Source organism: Numenius arquata, chromosome 6 (genome assembly GCF_964106895.1).
Source record: "Numenius arquata chromosome 6, bNumArq3.hap1.1, whole genome shotgun sequence".
Taxonomy (NCBI): Eukaryota; Metazoa; Chordata; class Aves; order Charadriiformes; family Scolopacidae; genus Numenius; species Numenius arquata.
Window position 1 is genome coordinate 43308071 of NC_133581.1, and position 18784 is coordinate 43326854.

An 18784-nucleotide genomic window follows, 5' to 3' on the forward strand; every position below is an offset into this window, starting at 1 on the left:
CATTCAAGGCAGGTGAAGATGAGTGAGACAGGACAGTCAGCAGCAACTCCAAGAGAAAAGGTAAGGAAAGTTGGGCAACGTGACTACTACTTAGGCCGATAGGTGGCTCTGTGAATAGCAGCTCAGAGGATTCGTTTGACCACGTGAAACAAAGATGACCTAATTCAGGTGTATTTTTTATTGATAGTGAAAACTCTATAGATTTTTACATCAGTGATAGTAACTTAAGAAACTTCTTTTCAAAGATTAGTGAAGAAAGCCAGTTAAATAAAAACCTCATAGCGGACAGACAATCAAATCAGAGATGACAACCTTCAGTGTGACAATAATTAAGATAAGTGAGACCAACACAACGGATTAGCTATTTACCAGAGAAATTCAAGTTCAAGTGATTGCTGTTCTGCCACACAGAAAAGAAACATATGCATACTGGTTTGATTCACATTTTAATGTGCTACATATTTCATTATTATCTTACAATGCTACGTTAATTTATATGCAATATATATATCAATTGGTAAAGTAACAAGGTAACAAAACTAAACACAAATTTGCTGCTTTGAAGTTTGCTTTGGATTAAACCACTGGAAAATTCCAACCTGTTCATTGGAACAATCACATAATTAAGATGGAGTCCAGCACGTCCTCAGGATGATGTGATTTCTACTGCAAGTAACACTGCCAAGCATCAAACATCTCAATGTCATCAGGTAACAGACAACCCAAGAAATACCACATGGAAGGTTAAAGCTAGCAGGCAGTGACTAATATTTCCGCTGCTTCCTCCGTGCCACTGCCAAGCGTAAGGCCCGAATTATCAATTTCTCATTATTCAGGATGTTGTAATCAGTCAGTTTCACCAGTTTGTCAAAATTCTCTTCACTGAAACACACCTCCCTTGTCGTAAATGGGGAGAGGATAGTGGAGACATCAACTTTGCCTTCAGCCATCTCTTCAGGAGTCCTTTCCACACCTGAGGAACAAACCACAAGGAGATTCACCAGTAAGGTTTTCTTGCAGTATGTGGCTCATGTCTGTCATTTAAGTAATTATAGGTAGAAAATAGACTTGGAGAGAAAGATATGATTTGCCAGAGGGATGCAAAAGTAGTCTAGTAGCACCATATTCTTCAGACTCTGGATCAAGCCTCGGTTCAAAAATGATGTAAACCCAAACAGCTGGGAATGAGAACAACACTAATTATCAACAGCAGCACTTGTAAACCACTGGTTGGACAACAGTGCTTTTGCTACCAAAACTAGAAAAGTGCAAGCAAAAGGAAAACAAGATACTCTTGTACTGGATGAAATAACAACCCTCTCACTGAAAGTTCAGGAGAAATGATGGCACTCAGTCAGAGGACATAGTTCATATTTAAAACAAGGAGCTACATCCACCCAGTCCTCAATCCAGGAGATTACCAGGAGATATCTGGGAGACTATCCGGGAGATATATGAACAAAGCCCAGATAAATGGGCTTCCACTGAAACCCCCAGAAGTTTTTGCCTCCCTCTTTGTTGGAAGCAATGGTGCATAACAAGTGCATGCTTGTAGAGTATAACAGCTTGTGTTGAGGACCTGCCACCCTTGCTCTTTGTATTTTGGGAGTTTTAACTTTGAACTCTCTCTAGTAAATCCTGTGGAGTAAATGCCTATTTTCATCTCAAGTGTATTAGGAAAGCCTCTGGAGTTCTCACAGTTCAGACATAATGACACAGACCATTTATTTTTGTCAGCGATGAGGCCGATAATGCCAGCATGGAAAGAAGGTCAGAGATGACAGTGAGACACTAGATACGAAATGGAGAGGACACACCAGGCAAGTGACTTTTTATTAAAATTGCTAACCACAGATTACTCACCAGGAGCTTTATATTTCTTGAAGGTGTCATTTACTAGGGGGAAAAAGAGCACTGTTGGAGCTTGTGGACTGTCAGCATCTTCAAACACGTAGCACTCCTTCAAGTTTTCCCTGTCTTCCTCACTTATCTCAATTTTGGGAAATGGGATTCCTTGCCCCGAGATGTACTTTGCAATCTGATCCAGAGGCTGGATGAATGAATAAAATAAGTAAAATTAATACAAAGAATCAAAACTCAAAAAAAGATTCAGAGACCGGGATTTTTAAAACTCCAGCAGCTAACATGAATATTCTAAGGCTTGAATCTTCCTCTGGGAAAAGGATAAATTTCAGACAGAAACAGCCATAACCACACCGGACATTGCAGCTTATCTTATTTTCTGTATTGCTTTAGGCAAAACAAGAAAACAGTCACTTTCTTTGAGCTTGCAAATGGATCCAAAACCCAAAGGACTGGTTTTATAATTCCTATGAAGCAGGTTCAGAAGGGGAAGGCAAAGAAACTGCAAGAATGGAGAAGGAACAGATCACTCGAGATTATTCTGCGTCATTGTCTTGACTTCATTATTTACCACTTTCCCAATCTTCCTGTCCTCTCCACGGTTTGTGATTGTTTGATAATGACTCCCTACTAACAAATACATTTATCAACATACCTTATGACCTCATGAAAAAAAAAACTTTAACAGCTATATTTACTACAAGCCTGTGTTTATTTTTATATTATTCTTACTATGTATACAACACTAATTATATTATTTTTCATTATTAATCAATTCCGGCATCAGCCAGTACATTTCGCTAAAACTGATATGAGATAAACAGTCCCAGAGACACATAGGTTTTCCCATTTAATCTGTTAAAATATTGTCAGGACTTTCTATTGCTTCTGTAACTTTCTCAGTTCAAGGATAACAAAAATGAGTATCAGAGCTCCAGAACACTCCTGTCAGCTCTTCAAAAGCTCTTGGACCCACTGCACCGAAGACTTTGATATTTTTAAAATGCCTATATACATCACTGTCTTCTAATATCCTTCTTAGTTACTGAGAAATAAGTCACCCAATAATCTAAATAATAAATCATACAATAATCATCATATTCCCATTCCAGTCCTGGAAAGTTAGTTGGTTTAATTGATAAGTGCTAGAGACCAAAAGACCATGAAGAAAAAAGACCACAGATATCATGGCTTTTCTTACCAGTGTCTGGGACCCACCACTGTAATTTAAATGCAGGATGACATCCACCTCCCTCTTCGATCTCAAAAGCGGTGGGTAGCTGGTATTGATGAAAAACCCAGTATCAACTAGGGAGAGCTCATCGTCTGCTGTTTCCATCAGTTTATTTGGGAAGGAGTCTATCACTGTGTCTGAAACACAAACATTTCTCGTTACAACAAACAAAAAAGCCAAGATTGACTACTCCACTGCAGAAAGTTAAAGAGAGAAGAATGGAGAACTTTGCCCCCCATTTTCCCTGCCTGCCTTCGACTCACTAGAAGCACTAATTTATAGGAGCACGTGACATGCGACAGCTTTTTCTTTCCTTCCTTCCTTTCTGGACACCTCAAGCATCTTTGGCCTGAAAGGGGAGATCCCTCCTGCCTCCTCGGGCTGAGCTCACCTTTGTCCACTGGAACACAATCCCCAGGCAACTGAATTCAATTTCAGTCCTCAGTCATCCCCCCCCCGCAAAGAAAGATGAAATGTCATTCAAATCTATGTTTTATTTCTTCCATTTATGGAAGGGAGAAGTGGAATTTCAGAAGATGTCAGTCTTGTATCTCCTTCCTCATTGGAAGTCCTAAATGAGTTCCCAAACCTAAACCTCCTCAAAATGTTACTGAAAAACATGCAGAGTTACTGTGCCTTTCCAGGTGGAAAATCCTTCACTCTCCAGGTACTTGGTATGCATCTGGAAGCCTCTGATAAAATTGGGATACTGTGCAATGGTTGGGCGTCCTGTTAAGACTTCTCGCAGAGCAGAGGAAAGGACGCTCGAGGGAGTGAAGAGACATGTGTCTACCTCATAGGGATTCATGGACAGAAAGGGTTCTTCTGCTGCAGGAAGGAAAGAAATTGTTCTGAGTTTAGGACATTTTGCTGAAATGATCAGTATTTTAAAAAACAGAGTAACTTGTAAATACAGTTGTCACCACCCCCCACCCCAAGAGTAAATCCAACATAGTTATAAGCCTTTAAGGTCTATGCTACCAAATAAAACTCAGCATTAGACAGTGAATTAAGTGACAGCTACCTGCAGGCAGCGAGCTGCCAGGGAGTGAGCACCACCTCCCACTCCAGGCTTCCTCAAATGATGCCCACCTCTACTGCAGCATGTGGTGCAGGGGAGAGCCACATCCCAAAACAAACAGGAGGACAACATTGGCCTTTGAACAGGACACATTCAGAAAGCATGTGAATATCACCCAGCTGCAAACATTAGCTAAGTCAGGAGGCCCGTCACTCCAGGTTCCCTCTGCAATTAACAGCAAGAGCGAGCTTTCTCCATGGACAGTTTAGTGGAGAAAACAGCCCTCTGCAAGAGATGTTTTATCTACTGACAGTAATAGTGGCCAAGGAGGACCATATCCTAACTTAACAATCTTCAGATGTTCTTAACATGACATGACTTTTACATGTCTGCTGGAGACAGTTTTTGTGTCTGTATGTCCTTTAGAGAAAGGCATAGCTTTGCCAAAGCTTTGCCAGAGAAGTACAGTTTAGTTCTTCTAAATCAGGCAGAAAAATTTCTTAGCCAACATCTCTGCTTTGCTTTCCTCATATTCCTCCCTGAATTTGACAGCATCTCTTTAGGCATCTGACCTCTGCACAGAATAAAAGCAATGTATACCAGTGCTTAAAAACAAACAAACAAACCCTCTCACCAATATCTGTTACTCTGTCTCTGGTCCATCTACACCAGAAGTCCTCTGAATCAGCAGCCAAATTCCAGACATACATCACGTCTATGGAAAATATACTACTCCACATGCCTGTAATGTGAAAGAGAGAATAGAAACTGATTGATGGAGTAGTCTTGGAAGAATTTTAATAGATACATACCTTCAGTCCTTCCCCTTGGATACTTCCTTTCCGACTGGATGGATATCTTTGTGGGCATGCTTCCTAAGTATGTCCTTGCCAATGCAAACTCACACCTGTCCAACCTGTTTGCTGGTGTCTTCCCAGGGCTGTCCACCACACAGCACGTGCTCACTCACGCCAGCTGCCTCTTGAGAAGGCCACCTTTCCCTCTAGGCAATAGTCACCTTGCATGTAGCAGATCCGCGTCTCTGAGAGCCTCTTCACTAGCCTTCCCATAAAGAATTCACTTCCAAAATGTTCTGCACGAATAGATGCTCCGTATTTTAGGAGACCGACTTCGTAAGGAGTGAACTCCAGCCACTCTACGGTGACAGCAGCCAGATCATGAAAAGGCAATAATGCGTTAACTGTGGCTAAACAGAAGAGTACTAGAGAGCAGAAACAAACCATGAGAAAGGCACTGCTTGGTTCATAATATGCTGTTCACCAGCTATAGTGGTACAATTGCCCTGAGAGAATATACATATTTTGACAGAGCAACCTCCAGCAGAAAAGTCCTGGTGTGAATGAAACCGTAAGTGTTCTGTGCAGATAATCTTATGCAAAAGCATGTATTGCTCAGTTATAAGTTGTTCCCTTAATGGCATCAGTGACAGAGAGCTTAGCATTAACCTGGTGTCATGTACTCAGCTGCTCATGTTAAACAAACACTGTGAAAATTAATACTGGAGAAAATAGTGATTTCCATGCCACTGGACACAGACATTCAAGGTTTTCCCTTTAATTGTTCAAAATAAGACCATGAGGAACCATCATAAGAATTGGTTTCATTACAAGTTTTTTTTGACCAGGATAAATTGTGAGTTTGGCATCTTCTGTCGTATAAATATATTTTTGCTTCTGGCAACATAGAGATCTCAAATTCTAAAGACCAAGCATGTTTGAATTTTCTATTTTTAAGTGTTAGTCTGTATTACATGAAATTTGAAATTATGTTTTTTACTATTAGAATGAAAGAACTCTTGTATTATTAAAGTTGATTACATGCATTTAGTCTTAGTTCAGACTACTTAAATTATAAAGCTATTAGGAAATCTGGATCATAACCATTACCTCTGAATGCCTGAGCACTGTAGCCGGACTTGAGGTTGATGGCCACATAGATGGGCAACGGGTTCTGACCATTATCCACAGTTTGCCGTTGATCTGAGAGTCTATGCTCATCTTTCTGGTTTTGATTAAAAAAGGTTAATAGAACGAAGTGAAAAACAACTTGCACTTGAAATAATACAGTGTGAATTATGAACTTTACCTAGGTTCTCCTTCCCGTTCTCAGCTCACTGGTTTGTGCAAAAATACCTGCTATGAGATACTCCAAACTCGGCAAGCATCCCATAAGCAGCAGCTACCTCCTATTTGGGTTCTGGGATTTTGAGATATGCAGAGAGGTTGAATGTAAGTTCAGCAAGGGAAAAAAGGTTCCCAGGAAGAAATATGTGGCTAACTGAAAGGTAAAGTACTTTCCTTGGCTGGGTCTTAGGGAACAGAGTTTATCACATTTTAATATATTTTGCAAGTATATTCATATGCAAGAATATATTCTATTTCACATGACAATTTAAAACTTCCTTGTATAAACATAAACTAGAAGGAAACTACTTAAGTTATACTGTTTTTAAAGTACCAAAATTTCTATCACTCTTTCTTAAAATTTGATAACATAAGTACAGAATGGTCATTCCTGCTATTTGTATCATCTCCATACGCAGACTATAACTAAGTCACTTTATAAATGCATATATTCATTTATGCTAGTGAAGAAAATTATTTCAAATTTTTAAGTCACAATATTTTATGTCCAAAGTGATTAGTTTAAATTTCAAAATAATTTTTTTCTCAGGATTTTTCTTTCTGTAAGAAAAAACACCACCTTTGACTGCAATGCCATGGCTCCTTCAGTTCAACATAAAGTGCACTTTAAAGCAAGAGTAGTGTTTTTATAATTTCTGAATATACAGAATTTAATCAGTCACTAAACTAATTACTTGCATTAGTAATACTGAATGGCATCCCAGGATTTATTTTCTTCTCCTTTATAGCTATAGAAGTTCATCAGGTTTCTGGAAAAAAAGGATTAATACCTTATCATGTAGCATGGATTCAATCACAAGCCCCCAAAGGTCTATGAAAGAAGTGTTATGTCCCTCTTTAGTCCTCTCCATCAGGTCCTCATAATAGTACTTAAGACAATCCAAAGAAAAACAGCAGATCTTGGATTTGGTTACTTGCTTGCGAGCTTCTTTGATTGCGTCCTCCAGATATTTTTGTGACCAATTAGCATCTTCATATAAGTTTGCCATTGTCCTGAAGAAACATTAGAAGAAAATAATGAAAGAGAACTAATGTTGTGGTTTGGCTTCAAAGAACTTTTGTGCAACCTGTTTGCCTGTTTCTCAATTCATATGGGGTTCACAACTGAAAATTAAACACACCTGAATTACTCTCATTTCAAGAGCAAACAAAACGTCCAAGCTTTCCTGGTTTTGATGATAAAGTTTATGTGGGTGCAAAAAATCATCTTAGAAATTCAAGGGGAAAAAAAATCTGCCCAAGCCTATTAAATACAAAGACTCCAAAAGTCCTCAGAAAATCCATTTCTTGGAGGGTGGGAAGTATTCTAGGGAGCAGTCACCACTAGTTTGCTCTAGTCTCATATTTCTTGCCAGTATCTGCTACTGGCTTATACCACTGAGAGAACTGGGCAGTTCTTGGGTCTTTGGCATGTCCTGGTATGACCATTCTTACTTGTCTCCTTGAAATCATAATACAGACAAGTACACTCAGATCTCCACATACATACAGAGAACTTAAAAGAATTTTGGTAAATACTTTGACAAACCTGCCATTAATGTTTGGACTTATATAAAGGACTGACACACAATTCAGCGCAAAAAAAACCCAAACCTGTCTCCACTTCCAATCAGGTGTGGCTGGAACCCACGTGATTTAATACCTAAGTTTTTTAAATATGACCTCATCTCCATGTGCCCACTGGGAGAAGAGAGCACTTTACAATGAACAACCATAGCTGCAGTCTCTCTGAGGTCAGTAACTTGGCATCATTTTTTGGACTGTCTGTGACAGTATTAATTCCACTAGCCCCAAATACACCTTTTACCAGAGGGAGATGCACTCTAAATCCAAAATGGAAGTGAGAATAACCAGCAAATGGCAGGCATAAATTCTTCTTCCCATCTTTCTTCAATTTCCAGTCTAAAGTCAAATTCGTTGCATTCAGTCTAAGGTATAATTGATAAAATATGAAAAGGTAATAGAGCATTTACATGAAAATATCAGGCATAGACTGTGTCAATGTGGTGACAAAAGCAGCTGATGAATGTGACAATTGATCTCTTATTCAGTATGTTTTGTTTCTTTGCTCTAGGTGGACACAGATTGTGGGGAAAATGTGGGGAAAATTGTGGGGAAATGGAAATGCTTTTGATTTACTAAGTGCCACGTAAGCTGATGGTGCTGCCCAAGCAGTCAACAGCATTAAGCAAAGAAAGTGCCAACATAAACCTTGTTTGGGTCATTCTCACCATGTGGTACCCGATAAACCACCGATGTAGGAAATGCAGTCTAACAGATTGAGTTTCTGGAGACCCAGCAGGCTGCCATACATCGCTGTCAGCGACCTCGTACCTCCTCCAGTCGTCGTGATGGCCACCACCGGCACCTGCTCAACACAGCAAGGCAGAAGGAGGGAAAGCCATGCACGTGTTAGAGACAAGCAATCCTTCCTACCATAGAAATCAGATAACAGGTCGCAGGTATTGATACAAGCGGTGACTCTACTTCCCGCAAAAAGGAGGTGATTGTTGCAAAAGGCTTCCGTTGCCACCACCTGACCGATGGGAGAGGGAAGGCTTTTATCTTCAGATCGGGTGGGTGGGAGGCTGTTTACTTAATATATAATTGGAAATCAACCTCATCACCCTGGAATTCTTCTCGAAGTGTATTATTAGAATCTGTCACAGAAAACACAGGATTTACCATGCCGGAGCATATTAGGGATCCATGATTCTGCCTCTAACAATGACCAGTGTCCCAGAAGAACACACAGCACCCTGTAATCAGCCACACCACACAATAGCTGAATCCTTCCTGGCCTGAGGCCACTAATTACTTTATGTCCTGAAGCACAATCATCTACAGGGCTTCCCCCCCCTCCAAGGTCCAAGTGTAATTGAAGAGACAGACTATTCTCTTAATCTTTTCCTGATGAGGTACACCCTTTGCTTCCGTTACTATCTTGAGTCGTGTGGATGCCTACATGCCCTATGGAATAAGTCTGTTTATAACTTTTAAGTGTTAGCTTCTAATTTCCTCAAGTCATTTACTGTTCTAAAGTTAATAAATAGAGCTGAAAGAAAATATTTCTCCCATTCTATGAAATTAAAAAAAAAAAAAAAAGAGACAAGTCCTTCCTACCCTAAACCTGGTGGTAAGAACTAGGAAATTTTATAAAATGATAGTGAGGAAAAATCTGATCATCTTAAAGAAAATTAGAATAATTTCAAAATGTTATCTTTTGCATTTTATCTTTTCTAACCTTTTTCATTATGAATTAAAATTCTAATCATACATTTGAACAGAAACAAAAATATTAAGTCAATTAACAAGGGAGAGGGTTTGGTTTTTTTTCCACAATTTTGAAGTGAAATGCATGAATAGTAGAGCCAGGATAATTAGACCTGTTCAAAAAACAGCTTTGGTCTTACCTTTTTGGTCTTACCACCTCAAACACTTTTTTATGTGTCAGGAAACTCTTAGATAGCTATGTAAAAATATTCTTTCCATTTTTCTTGAAAACTTTACTTGTTATATTATTCTCTACTCTGAAACCCAAAATACGATTTTTTTTAAATCTGTACCCTACCCACAGCACTGTTTCTTGTCATTCTCAGCTAAAAAGGATTCTTGTTGTTGTTATGTCCATACTCTTCTGATTGTCAACAACCTACCTAGACATAAGCAGTTACAAAACTTATGACTAAATTATGGAGGCATGAGGAGGGGTTACCGTGATAAAGCTACACTTTTAATCAGCTATTTCATCTTTGCAACTCAATAATGCTATAACATTAACTCTTCTTTTCCAGATTGATAGCTTTATTCTAGTAGTCAGGTTTCCCAACCATAGACCTTTTCGTCTGCAGAAATCACCCAAATTATTTTCGTTCAGATGTCTGTGTGAAAATTTTTGCTTCCTCCCCTCAAAATCCTTTCCAAATGCTATGACCACCACCTTGTCTCTATTACTGAGCTAAGGCACACTTGTTTCCCAGGCAGCATCTCCCAGCAGCTCCATGTCTGCCCACTATAAATTTTCCTCCTGGGACCCATGAGCAATATCAAGAATAAACAGGAATGGGTTGAATTGAGGAGCTGTTAATAAGTTTTGGGGGCTGTAACAGCATTATCCCACCTTCCCCACTCTGCTGTATGAGCCAGCTATTTCTCTTGTTCATCTCCTGCCCTGGGTGGCCAGGTCTGCCCCAAAACAGCAGGATGAAACAAAATGGGTTTTTATTTGGGGGTTCAATTTGTGAGCCAGGCCCCCATCCCCAGAGAGGAGTTGCTACCAGGGACTGTATTGGCTTGCCTCATGCTCTTTCAGATCCTCCTCCAAATGAAGAATCTTCTTCAGAGCAGCAGCAACATATTTCTTCCTTTTCCGCAGGAATTCCTGCTCTTCCATGCACAGGTTAAACCCCAAACGCACATCCAGGTTTCCTGAGCTGGAATAGACAACGGGACAAATCAGTGTACGTGTAATTTATAGCTGATTTCAAGACCTGTAGGGCAGGTAGTCAGAAAACTCACAAATCATCTGGAAAACAAGCTATTTCCAAGTCTGCATATTGATCAAGAAACAGAAGAAAAAGGAACATTTCTATTGCCAGCAAGGAGTAGTAGTGAGGGTGAAGGGGAGTTTCCAAGGTGCTTTAGACTTGTGAGCACAGACACAAAGACACAACATACAAGCCAGGGAAAGATCACCAAAAGGGGTAATTTCATGAGTAATTTTTTCTTTATCCATTCCTTTTTGTCACCACAACATCCTGGAAAAGTGATGCTACCATCACCCGTTCTCAGGTTTTGACAGCCCACTAAGAGTATTTAAGGTGAAGGTCCTAATGAGCTGTGTGATGGAGCTTGAACTGCAGAGCAAGTCCTGCAGCATCACCCTCTGCTCAGCCTCTGTCCTGTGAAATCCAGCCTTTCACCCGTGTGCTGAACAGATTTCTAGATAGGCATTTGCAAGCTTCATCCTGCAAATATATAAGAATACCCATCATTTTTTTCCACATGGGCAACCGCATTGAATTTTCTCCCTTGAGAAATGTGAAGCACAAGCCAAAAAACGTGCAGATAAAAAAAGGTACAAAACCAATCAGATGGCAGCTAATGTTTTGTGCCTTCAACAACACAAATATTCTTGTTACCGAGAAGGGCATGCATATTGACCAAATCTTCTGGTTCACATCACCCTCTGGTGGCTGCAAGCTCTATCCTGAGCATTACTTTCATCAATATTTTACAAACATGAATGTTTCAAGTGTTAATGTTAGTAACCTCTGTTGTCAGCAAATTTTGCAAACAGAGTAAGGCAAATTGATTGACCTTATAAAAAAACCCAACTCTTAGCGGTAGATTAAAATTTCTCTTGCTCTCTCTCTATAAATCTGTATCTGTTAGATATACATTTCAATATATTTTGTTATGGGCAGAGATTGAGCAGGTAGATCATCTTCCTATGGTCTGAATTTCACCTACACAAACGGCACCCATGTTTTGAAAGTCCACCTTGCTTCCCCTTCTGTATATCACCCAATAGTAAGGATGCTGTGAACCATATGAAGTTTTCATATCTATCATAAAACCTCACTGTCTTCAATTTCAGCTGTCACTGGTGCAGTCCTGTCCCTGCGAGCGGGCTGGCAGAGGTGCAGCCGGTCAGATCTCAGCTCCCGTTATGCTCGGTGAAGCAGGAGAAGAGGTAGAAGCCGGGCTGCCCTGTGTTTGTTTTGGTGACTTTGCAAAGTCAAAGAGGAACAGGGTTTATTTGAGTCATGGTGCAGGTCTGACTATTGGCATAAATGGGCAACAAAATTAATACGTAAGTAGTGCGGTTTTCACTCACATCTAAGAATAGTAGTCATGAAATAGGCTAGTTTTCTCTGAAGAAACCTACCAAGGCTCAAACTCTCACTTTTCTGCATGATCCTGTAACTGCAGCAGACTTGTGCTTACCTCCGGCACCACGTGAGTACAGGACAAAGCACTCACGTGGCATGTGTTCATCTCTCCACCTATCACAGAAAAAGTCCTACATAACTAGTTTACAGTAATCCTGGATGATAGGACAAAAAGAGGCTATCTTACCATTTTCTTGCTGTCAAGCACAAGTGAAAGGAATGATCCTAGAAATCCAGAAAATAAAGCTAATTACCACCAAATTTTAAAACATTTCTTTCCTTCAAGCTCATGCAAGGCTCATTCAGTAAGAGAGGAAGTTCCGAAATAAGAATTCATATGTCTAAGGACATTATTTTGGTACAATTAACCACAGCCTCACTCGCTGCTCTGGAATCAAATTCTGTCTTATCTAACAAGCCTGTCTGTTTGGGACAATTAGCGTGCCACGAGTTTGCATGTTACACCAGCTCACAGTGTACACACTTAGAAGCAGCAACAAGAACAAGGCAAGTTACATTATTAAAAAAAAAAAAAAGAAAAAAATTACATAGAAAAGTACATACATTACTCTCAATATCAATATTAGCCAAGTTAAGATCTGAATCAAGCTCATATTCTGGATTGTATTTTTTAAAATTAGCCATTCTGGAATTACCCCAATATCCAAAAAGACATTTTGGAATGCATGTACCTATGATGGTCATTTTTGTTCCTTGAAACCACTTAATTCTAATTTTGGGATGCAGGTTTGCAATGATTTTCCTATTGTTATAATTATTAACAACACCTGCTTCCTTAAAAATGAATATGACAGTCTTTTCTTTTTCTTTTTTTTTTTTTTAACATTTTCAATGTGATTTTGTTCACTTGGTAACTTCCTTTCTAGCAAGACAATATTAAGCACATTTTGAAAATATTTATTTCAAAAGGTTCACAGCACTCACCTCTTCTACTATTATTTCCTTCTGCACAGGGAGTGAATTCAGAGGGAAAGAAAGGACCCCAGATTTCGCTGTTTCATTTCTATCTGCCAGCTGAAACAGTGTAAGAAGTGACGCACATGAAAGGTTTGTCATCTCTAGAACTTTTCCTACTAAGAACGCTAGTTCAGTTCACTGGTTACATTAATTTCTTCTTCTAATTTCATAGAAGTTAACGATAACACACAGGAGGGAATGTACCTCTTCTGGTAATGTGATATCCAGCCTCGTCTGCTCATTTATAACACAGTGGAACACGATGATCCTAAGGCTGGGGTCAGAGTCCAGCAAAATCTTCTGGCTTCCTTCATGGGATCCTTTCACTGTAAATGTAAGCTCTGGATCTAAACATAGAGGCAGGCAAAAAAGAGAATTTTAACTACTCCAAGCAAACACATATAATTAATAAATAAAATTCGCTTTTACTCTGCATGCTTTTTGTCTGATTTTCCTTACACCACAATGATTAGACTTTGGGTGGCCAAAACAGATTGAAAACTAATGTAAAACATCTTGGCGGATCTGTATAAATCATTAATATACAGAAATCACATACTTTTGAAATACTGTAGCATGCTATTTGGTAGGAGCTTTTCATGAATAAATAAAACCAAGATATAGATCTAAAGGAGCGTCAGTTTAAAGGCCTTTTGGATTATTCACATTGAATAAAAGAGTCATTCATTTGATGTCAGTCTGTTCTGGTTCATTGTGTATATCTTGTTGCATGTTGTGCCTGCAACAATAGTTAAAGGATTCAAACCCAAAAATCAAACAGACTACTCAACATGTGCCCTCTTGTCACCAAAACTGAAACAACCTGTCAACCCAAAAGCTGTGTTTCTTGTATGGAAAAGCCTTTACGTTTACAGAGAGACTGTAAGCTGTTCTCTTATAAGATCAAGGCCAAGAGGCATATAATTTTAGGTCGCTAACCTTTCCTCCCCATGTCACATTTCAGTCTGAAACTTCCTATAGTGCAACTCAGCCATTGCTATCATTTTCTTCATAAAGGTCAGTTTTCCATTCGTGAATTTTCTCAAAACAGACATGATTTTTTTGAGATTTGCCCCATGAGCAGCTTGACACAAGCTACTGTTTATTTGAATCAACTTAAAGACTAGTGAGGAGTCCTGCTGTACGTATTAGAGTTACATTTTACAGGCAAAGTTCTGATTTGGTGATGGTTTGCATTTTTCTCAGGCCCCTTTGATACAATTTTACATTTAAACTTAAGAGCCTGATTTCATTATTTTTGCTCAAGCAACCAAAAAAAGAAATCTCTTGCGGAAACCTGAACGTGCATAAACTTTGTACATACTAAAACCCAAATTAAATATACAGGATAAGATTTCTACATTTTAATTATAAGGTAATTTTTAAAAGAAAATCCAACTTAGTTACAAATTTTCATTTTGATCAAGCAATAAACAAAGAGCACTAATATAATTTTTTCCAAGTTTTAAATACTAGAGTATATGGCTCTATTTTTGCATCAATTTAAGATTTGTCTCAAAACTAAATACTTGACTAACTTGAATTTTGGCACATACCATCTTTCTGCAAGATGGGGCACGGTGAAACTAAGTATTATGTGAAACAGCTGAAGTAACACGCACAACAGATTATTAATTTTTCAACATCTCAATAATGACTGAATCACAACACAAAAACAATAGGTTAATGAAGCAATAACCTCACTTGTGGATTGCTGCAGCAGCTTCCCCGTATCCAGTCTAACCTCCAAACAGGAAACTTCACGTGCCTGTAGCAAGAGAGGATAAAATGATGTCTGAGAGAAGCATAAATGTCATTGCAAGTGATTCATACTGTTCTCAATCAACCCCTCTCATTGATCAATGAGCAACACCATTATTATCTATTACTGTGTCTTCAGATAACATGAAGGCAATAGAGACATGGCATTTCTTCTAAGTTTGAAAGCAAAGAGGAACATCTCATGAGCTGCTTGAACTTAGAGGGACAGTTAAGTGAAGAAGAAGAGACCTATTCAAAATAATAGGCATATTGAGATATGGGACTCTTCTTATGAGTGTTTTATCTTTTTCTTCATTAACCCCTGGTAGTTCTGGGTGTATTGTGGGAATAATGGGTAGGAAGTTCAAGTTTATAGAAGAGACTAAGCGGCACATGCGCGTTGACAGCAGCCTCACAGCATGCCTTTGCAGAAGGTGGCACTGCAGTGGAGTGGTGGGAAAACAGTGATCCTTAAGGCCAACAACAGACCCTTTTTCTCGGTAGGACAGTGCAGCTGGTAGTACTAGCTTTGGGACATGGCTCAAAGTTTCCAGAGTTAAAAATATGAACACTTGTTATTCAGGCACAGGAAAGATTGTAAGAAATATACATTACCACTAGTACTCCATTAGTAATGATGCCATCAGGATAGTCCAGACTGAAAAATAAAATGGAAAACACATGTCATGGGTGGGACAATTCAGACAAATATTTAAGTCTATGAGCTAACACATTACTCATTTTCCCACCCATCAACTTTGACATTTCTGACTTGAACATCCTCACTCAAAAATAGTTTAAAACTTTTATCAACCATAGTTCTAGATGATGAGCTGAGTTGCAAGTTTTTCCATCCACCCATAGTAGAATATGAAGCTGGGCTTTTACTCCTGTGGTTTTTCATACTTAACCTTAGTGATCATGTAATGAATTCTGATCCATGACATACTGAGTTTCAGGAGAGCTGGAGGCTGTTACATCCATCTTGATTGTTGAGATCATTACACAGTTTGACCCAAGTTTTTGTACTCAGAAAACTAATACGCTTGTCTAGATTTCCACAATTTTCCAAAAATTACCATAACAGCAGAAGAAATTATACTTGCCTCAATAAAGTGATTTGCAAAACGGACATGAGATTTTAATATATCACTATATCTATAGATGTGTTTCCACTTATCCATCTAGGGGAGAAGTGGGTTCATATACTGCAGACGCCAATTTTTATACTCTTAAATAATTTTCCCTCAGAAAAATCAGGCAATGTCTCATTAAGGATATCTTATAATTTACTATTTTATTAAATTGCAAAGGAAAATTCATACAGTATCGCAATAACTCAGATTAATCCAAAGGGAATACACACATATGTAAAATTATAAGGACTGAGCACCAACCCCTCAACCTGCTGCAGATGGTACGAGCTGTTTATTCAGACTTTACAAGTTATGGATTATACACTGTGTAGTCTCACATAGCTATATAATTGAGATACGCATTTCATCTCAGCTGAAACCAATAAAGCAATATAATTCCTTTAAAATCAGATGAATGACATTGTTATTATCCATTTTAAGAGCAGGTTTATCACAATCATTAGATTTCAAAGCTCATAAACAGTTTAAAGTTTCATTTCCAAATCAGCATTTTCCTTTAAGAGAAAATAGGAATTGGCTAAAATCAATACAGAACACTCAGGAAAAACGTTCCAGTGGAAGAAAAAAAAAAAAAAAAAAACCACAAACAAAAAACCAAACCACCACACCAAGCCTCCCCTAAAAAAACCCCAGTTACACACTGGAAAAAGAATTTTACTTAAGAATTTTGTAAATTCTTTTTTCTGAAAGGGTATTTTAAAAGAACATTTGTCGGGAATCGGCAAAACCCACTTTGTGTTTCTACCTGCATGCAGGGAAATGTGGTTAAGTACTACACAAGTTTTTTTTTCAGACTCAAACTTTTGCACTCAATTGCTATTTTTTAGTCAAATAGTTGTAACATTACATGACATATGGTGTGACTATCCTCAAATACTTCATTAAAAAAATTGAGGAAAGCAGAGAAAGAGCATGGTGGACATTGAAAGATCTCAGTTGGAATAGCCTGATAAAAAGAAGGTGGAAAGACAGGAAAAGATGTCTTTCTATAGAGGTAAATATCCAGTAGAGTGTACCATTATTTGAGGTATTGGTATCAGCAAAGAATAAAGTTAGACTGGTAATTAGGAGTTCAAGGCATGACCTTCAAACAGGGAGGAAGAACCTGCATTGTTGGGCAGAACGGCTTGGAAGGCTACTGGGAAGAACCAGGACAACACAGGCACTAAGCACCAACGACTGAGATGTCCCTCTTGGAGCATCACCTCTGCAGGCACTCCTGTGAGGAAGCCCAGGTGCTGTCACTTGTTGGTTACTCTCCACACTGCACTTCCAACATTTATATCCTGAGTTTCAAGACTTCTGTTGGTCACAGCATGACAGATGTTTTAAATGTTTTGGGTTTATTTTTTTTTAACCTGGTGATCTATACACTTGTTTTAAGAAGAGCAAAGGCACGCACTTTTCTGTGAGGCTTTGGAGATCAGATGTGGCTAGAAACACAGCTGCACTGGGTGCAGAAGAGCTTTTACTATTCGGGTTGGCAGGGACTTCTGAATATTTTGCCTTGCTGTGGAGCACTGAATAGCGTCCAATTCTCAGGACTAGCTGGTAACTTCCCTAACAACCAACCTGCTATTAGACAGCCCTCGTTACACATCTTAACAACTCCTGTCCTCTCCTGCATCACAGTTTGTGATTTATGGCCTTTCTTAATGTAGGCTTACTGTGAGAATTGGGAGAACGTTGCAGCCTGCAGCAGGAGAAGCCAAGAACAGAGACCCTGTGCATCCTTCCCCACTAAATATCTGTTGAAGGGGTGCCTAACACAGCAGTGGACTCTATGAGCCCAGAGATCCCTTCCCAACATCCGGTACACATCAAACTGCCTTCTCCTCCCTTTCAGATCATGCCTGCATTATAACGAAATGGGCAGTATTGCCTGGGAAATTACAGTCACACAAATTCCCATATTACAGTTCACATTTAGAGTGGGCAACCATGCTCTGTTTCACCAGAGAATGTGGATTTTTTGATACCCATATAGAAGATTTTAATTCTTTCATGTCAGATCCAGCTTCCATACAGTGCAAGCTGCTTTTCTGAGTTTTCTGATAAGCCAAGAGAAGGACAGGGGATGGTACTTTTTCAATAAAGAAAACTGTATTTGCCTCCAAGAGTCTTTGGTTGTCTTTTTCCTCGACTTAAAACATTTGCCTTAAGTGCTCCTTGATGCCCTGTGACTTCCTGCCACAAATACAAATGCAAACGGTACATTAGGCCCCTGATGGATGGAAACTCAGCCTACGCTGAGAGTTTCCCCAGCAGTGCCCAAACCAAAGGGCTAGCACGATCTGCTGCTCACCCACACATACGGGGGAAATTTCTCAAAATAACACAGCAGAACTACAGAAAGAAAAAAAAGACTTTTATTTTCTAAAAATCATGCTTTTGCCGTATTTCAATAATTAATATTTAACTTTTATACAACTTTTTGTACACCTATTTACATTCACGTGTGTCAAGTGGGCTTTGTTTTAAACATCATCTTTCACATTTGAAAAAAAAAGAAAAGGGTAGGGGAGCTGAGATGAAAGGTTGTGTAAGAGTGGTCCTTCATTCTTCTAAGAGTTGTTTGAGATGTACCTCCTCAACTTGGGGCATCTGAAAGACAGAAACATACCAAAAAGATCAGCAGACCCAGAAAATACCCTGGGACCCTCAGGCACCTCCTTGGAAATTCAAATTACCTTCTAGTTCATCAGAAGTCT

At 39.0% G+C, this 18784-nt stretch overlaps 1 protein-coding gene across 1 annotated transcript in view; it reads right to left on the reverse strand.

Moving 5' to 3' along the window:
• Nucleotides 1-764: 764 nt before the first annotated feature.
• LOC141465529 (cytosolic phospholipase A2 epsilon-like) overlaps nt 765-18784 on the reverse strand; it is a 33230-nt gene continuing 15210 nt past the window's right edge. The window contains exons 7-21 of the mRNA XM_074148994.1: nt 15532-15574; nt 14860-14923; nt 13360-13502; nt 13123-13212; nt 12365-12402; nt 10581-10716; nt 8515-8651; nt 7054-7276; nt 6026-6140; nt 5137-5274; nt 4753-4860; nt 3734-3925; nt 3065-3234; nt 1864-2050; nt 765-973 (exon numbers count right to left, since the gene is read on the reverse strand). Coding sequence (XP_074005095.1) covers nt 765-973; nt 1864-2050; nt 3065-3234; nt 3734-3925; nt 4753-4860; nt 5137-5274; nt 6026-6140; nt 7054-7276; nt 8515-8651; nt 10581-10716; nt 12365-12402; nt 13123-13212; nt 13360-13502; nt 14860-14923; nt 15532-15574 — 1993 coding nt within the window. The remainder of the gene's footprint in view (nt 974-1863; nt 2051-3064; nt 3235-3733; nt 3926-4752; nt 4861-5136; nt 5275-6025; nt 6141-7053; nt 7277-8514; nt 8652-10580; nt 10717-12364; nt 12403-13122; nt 13213-13359; nt 13503-14859; nt 14924-15531; nt 15575-18784) is intronic.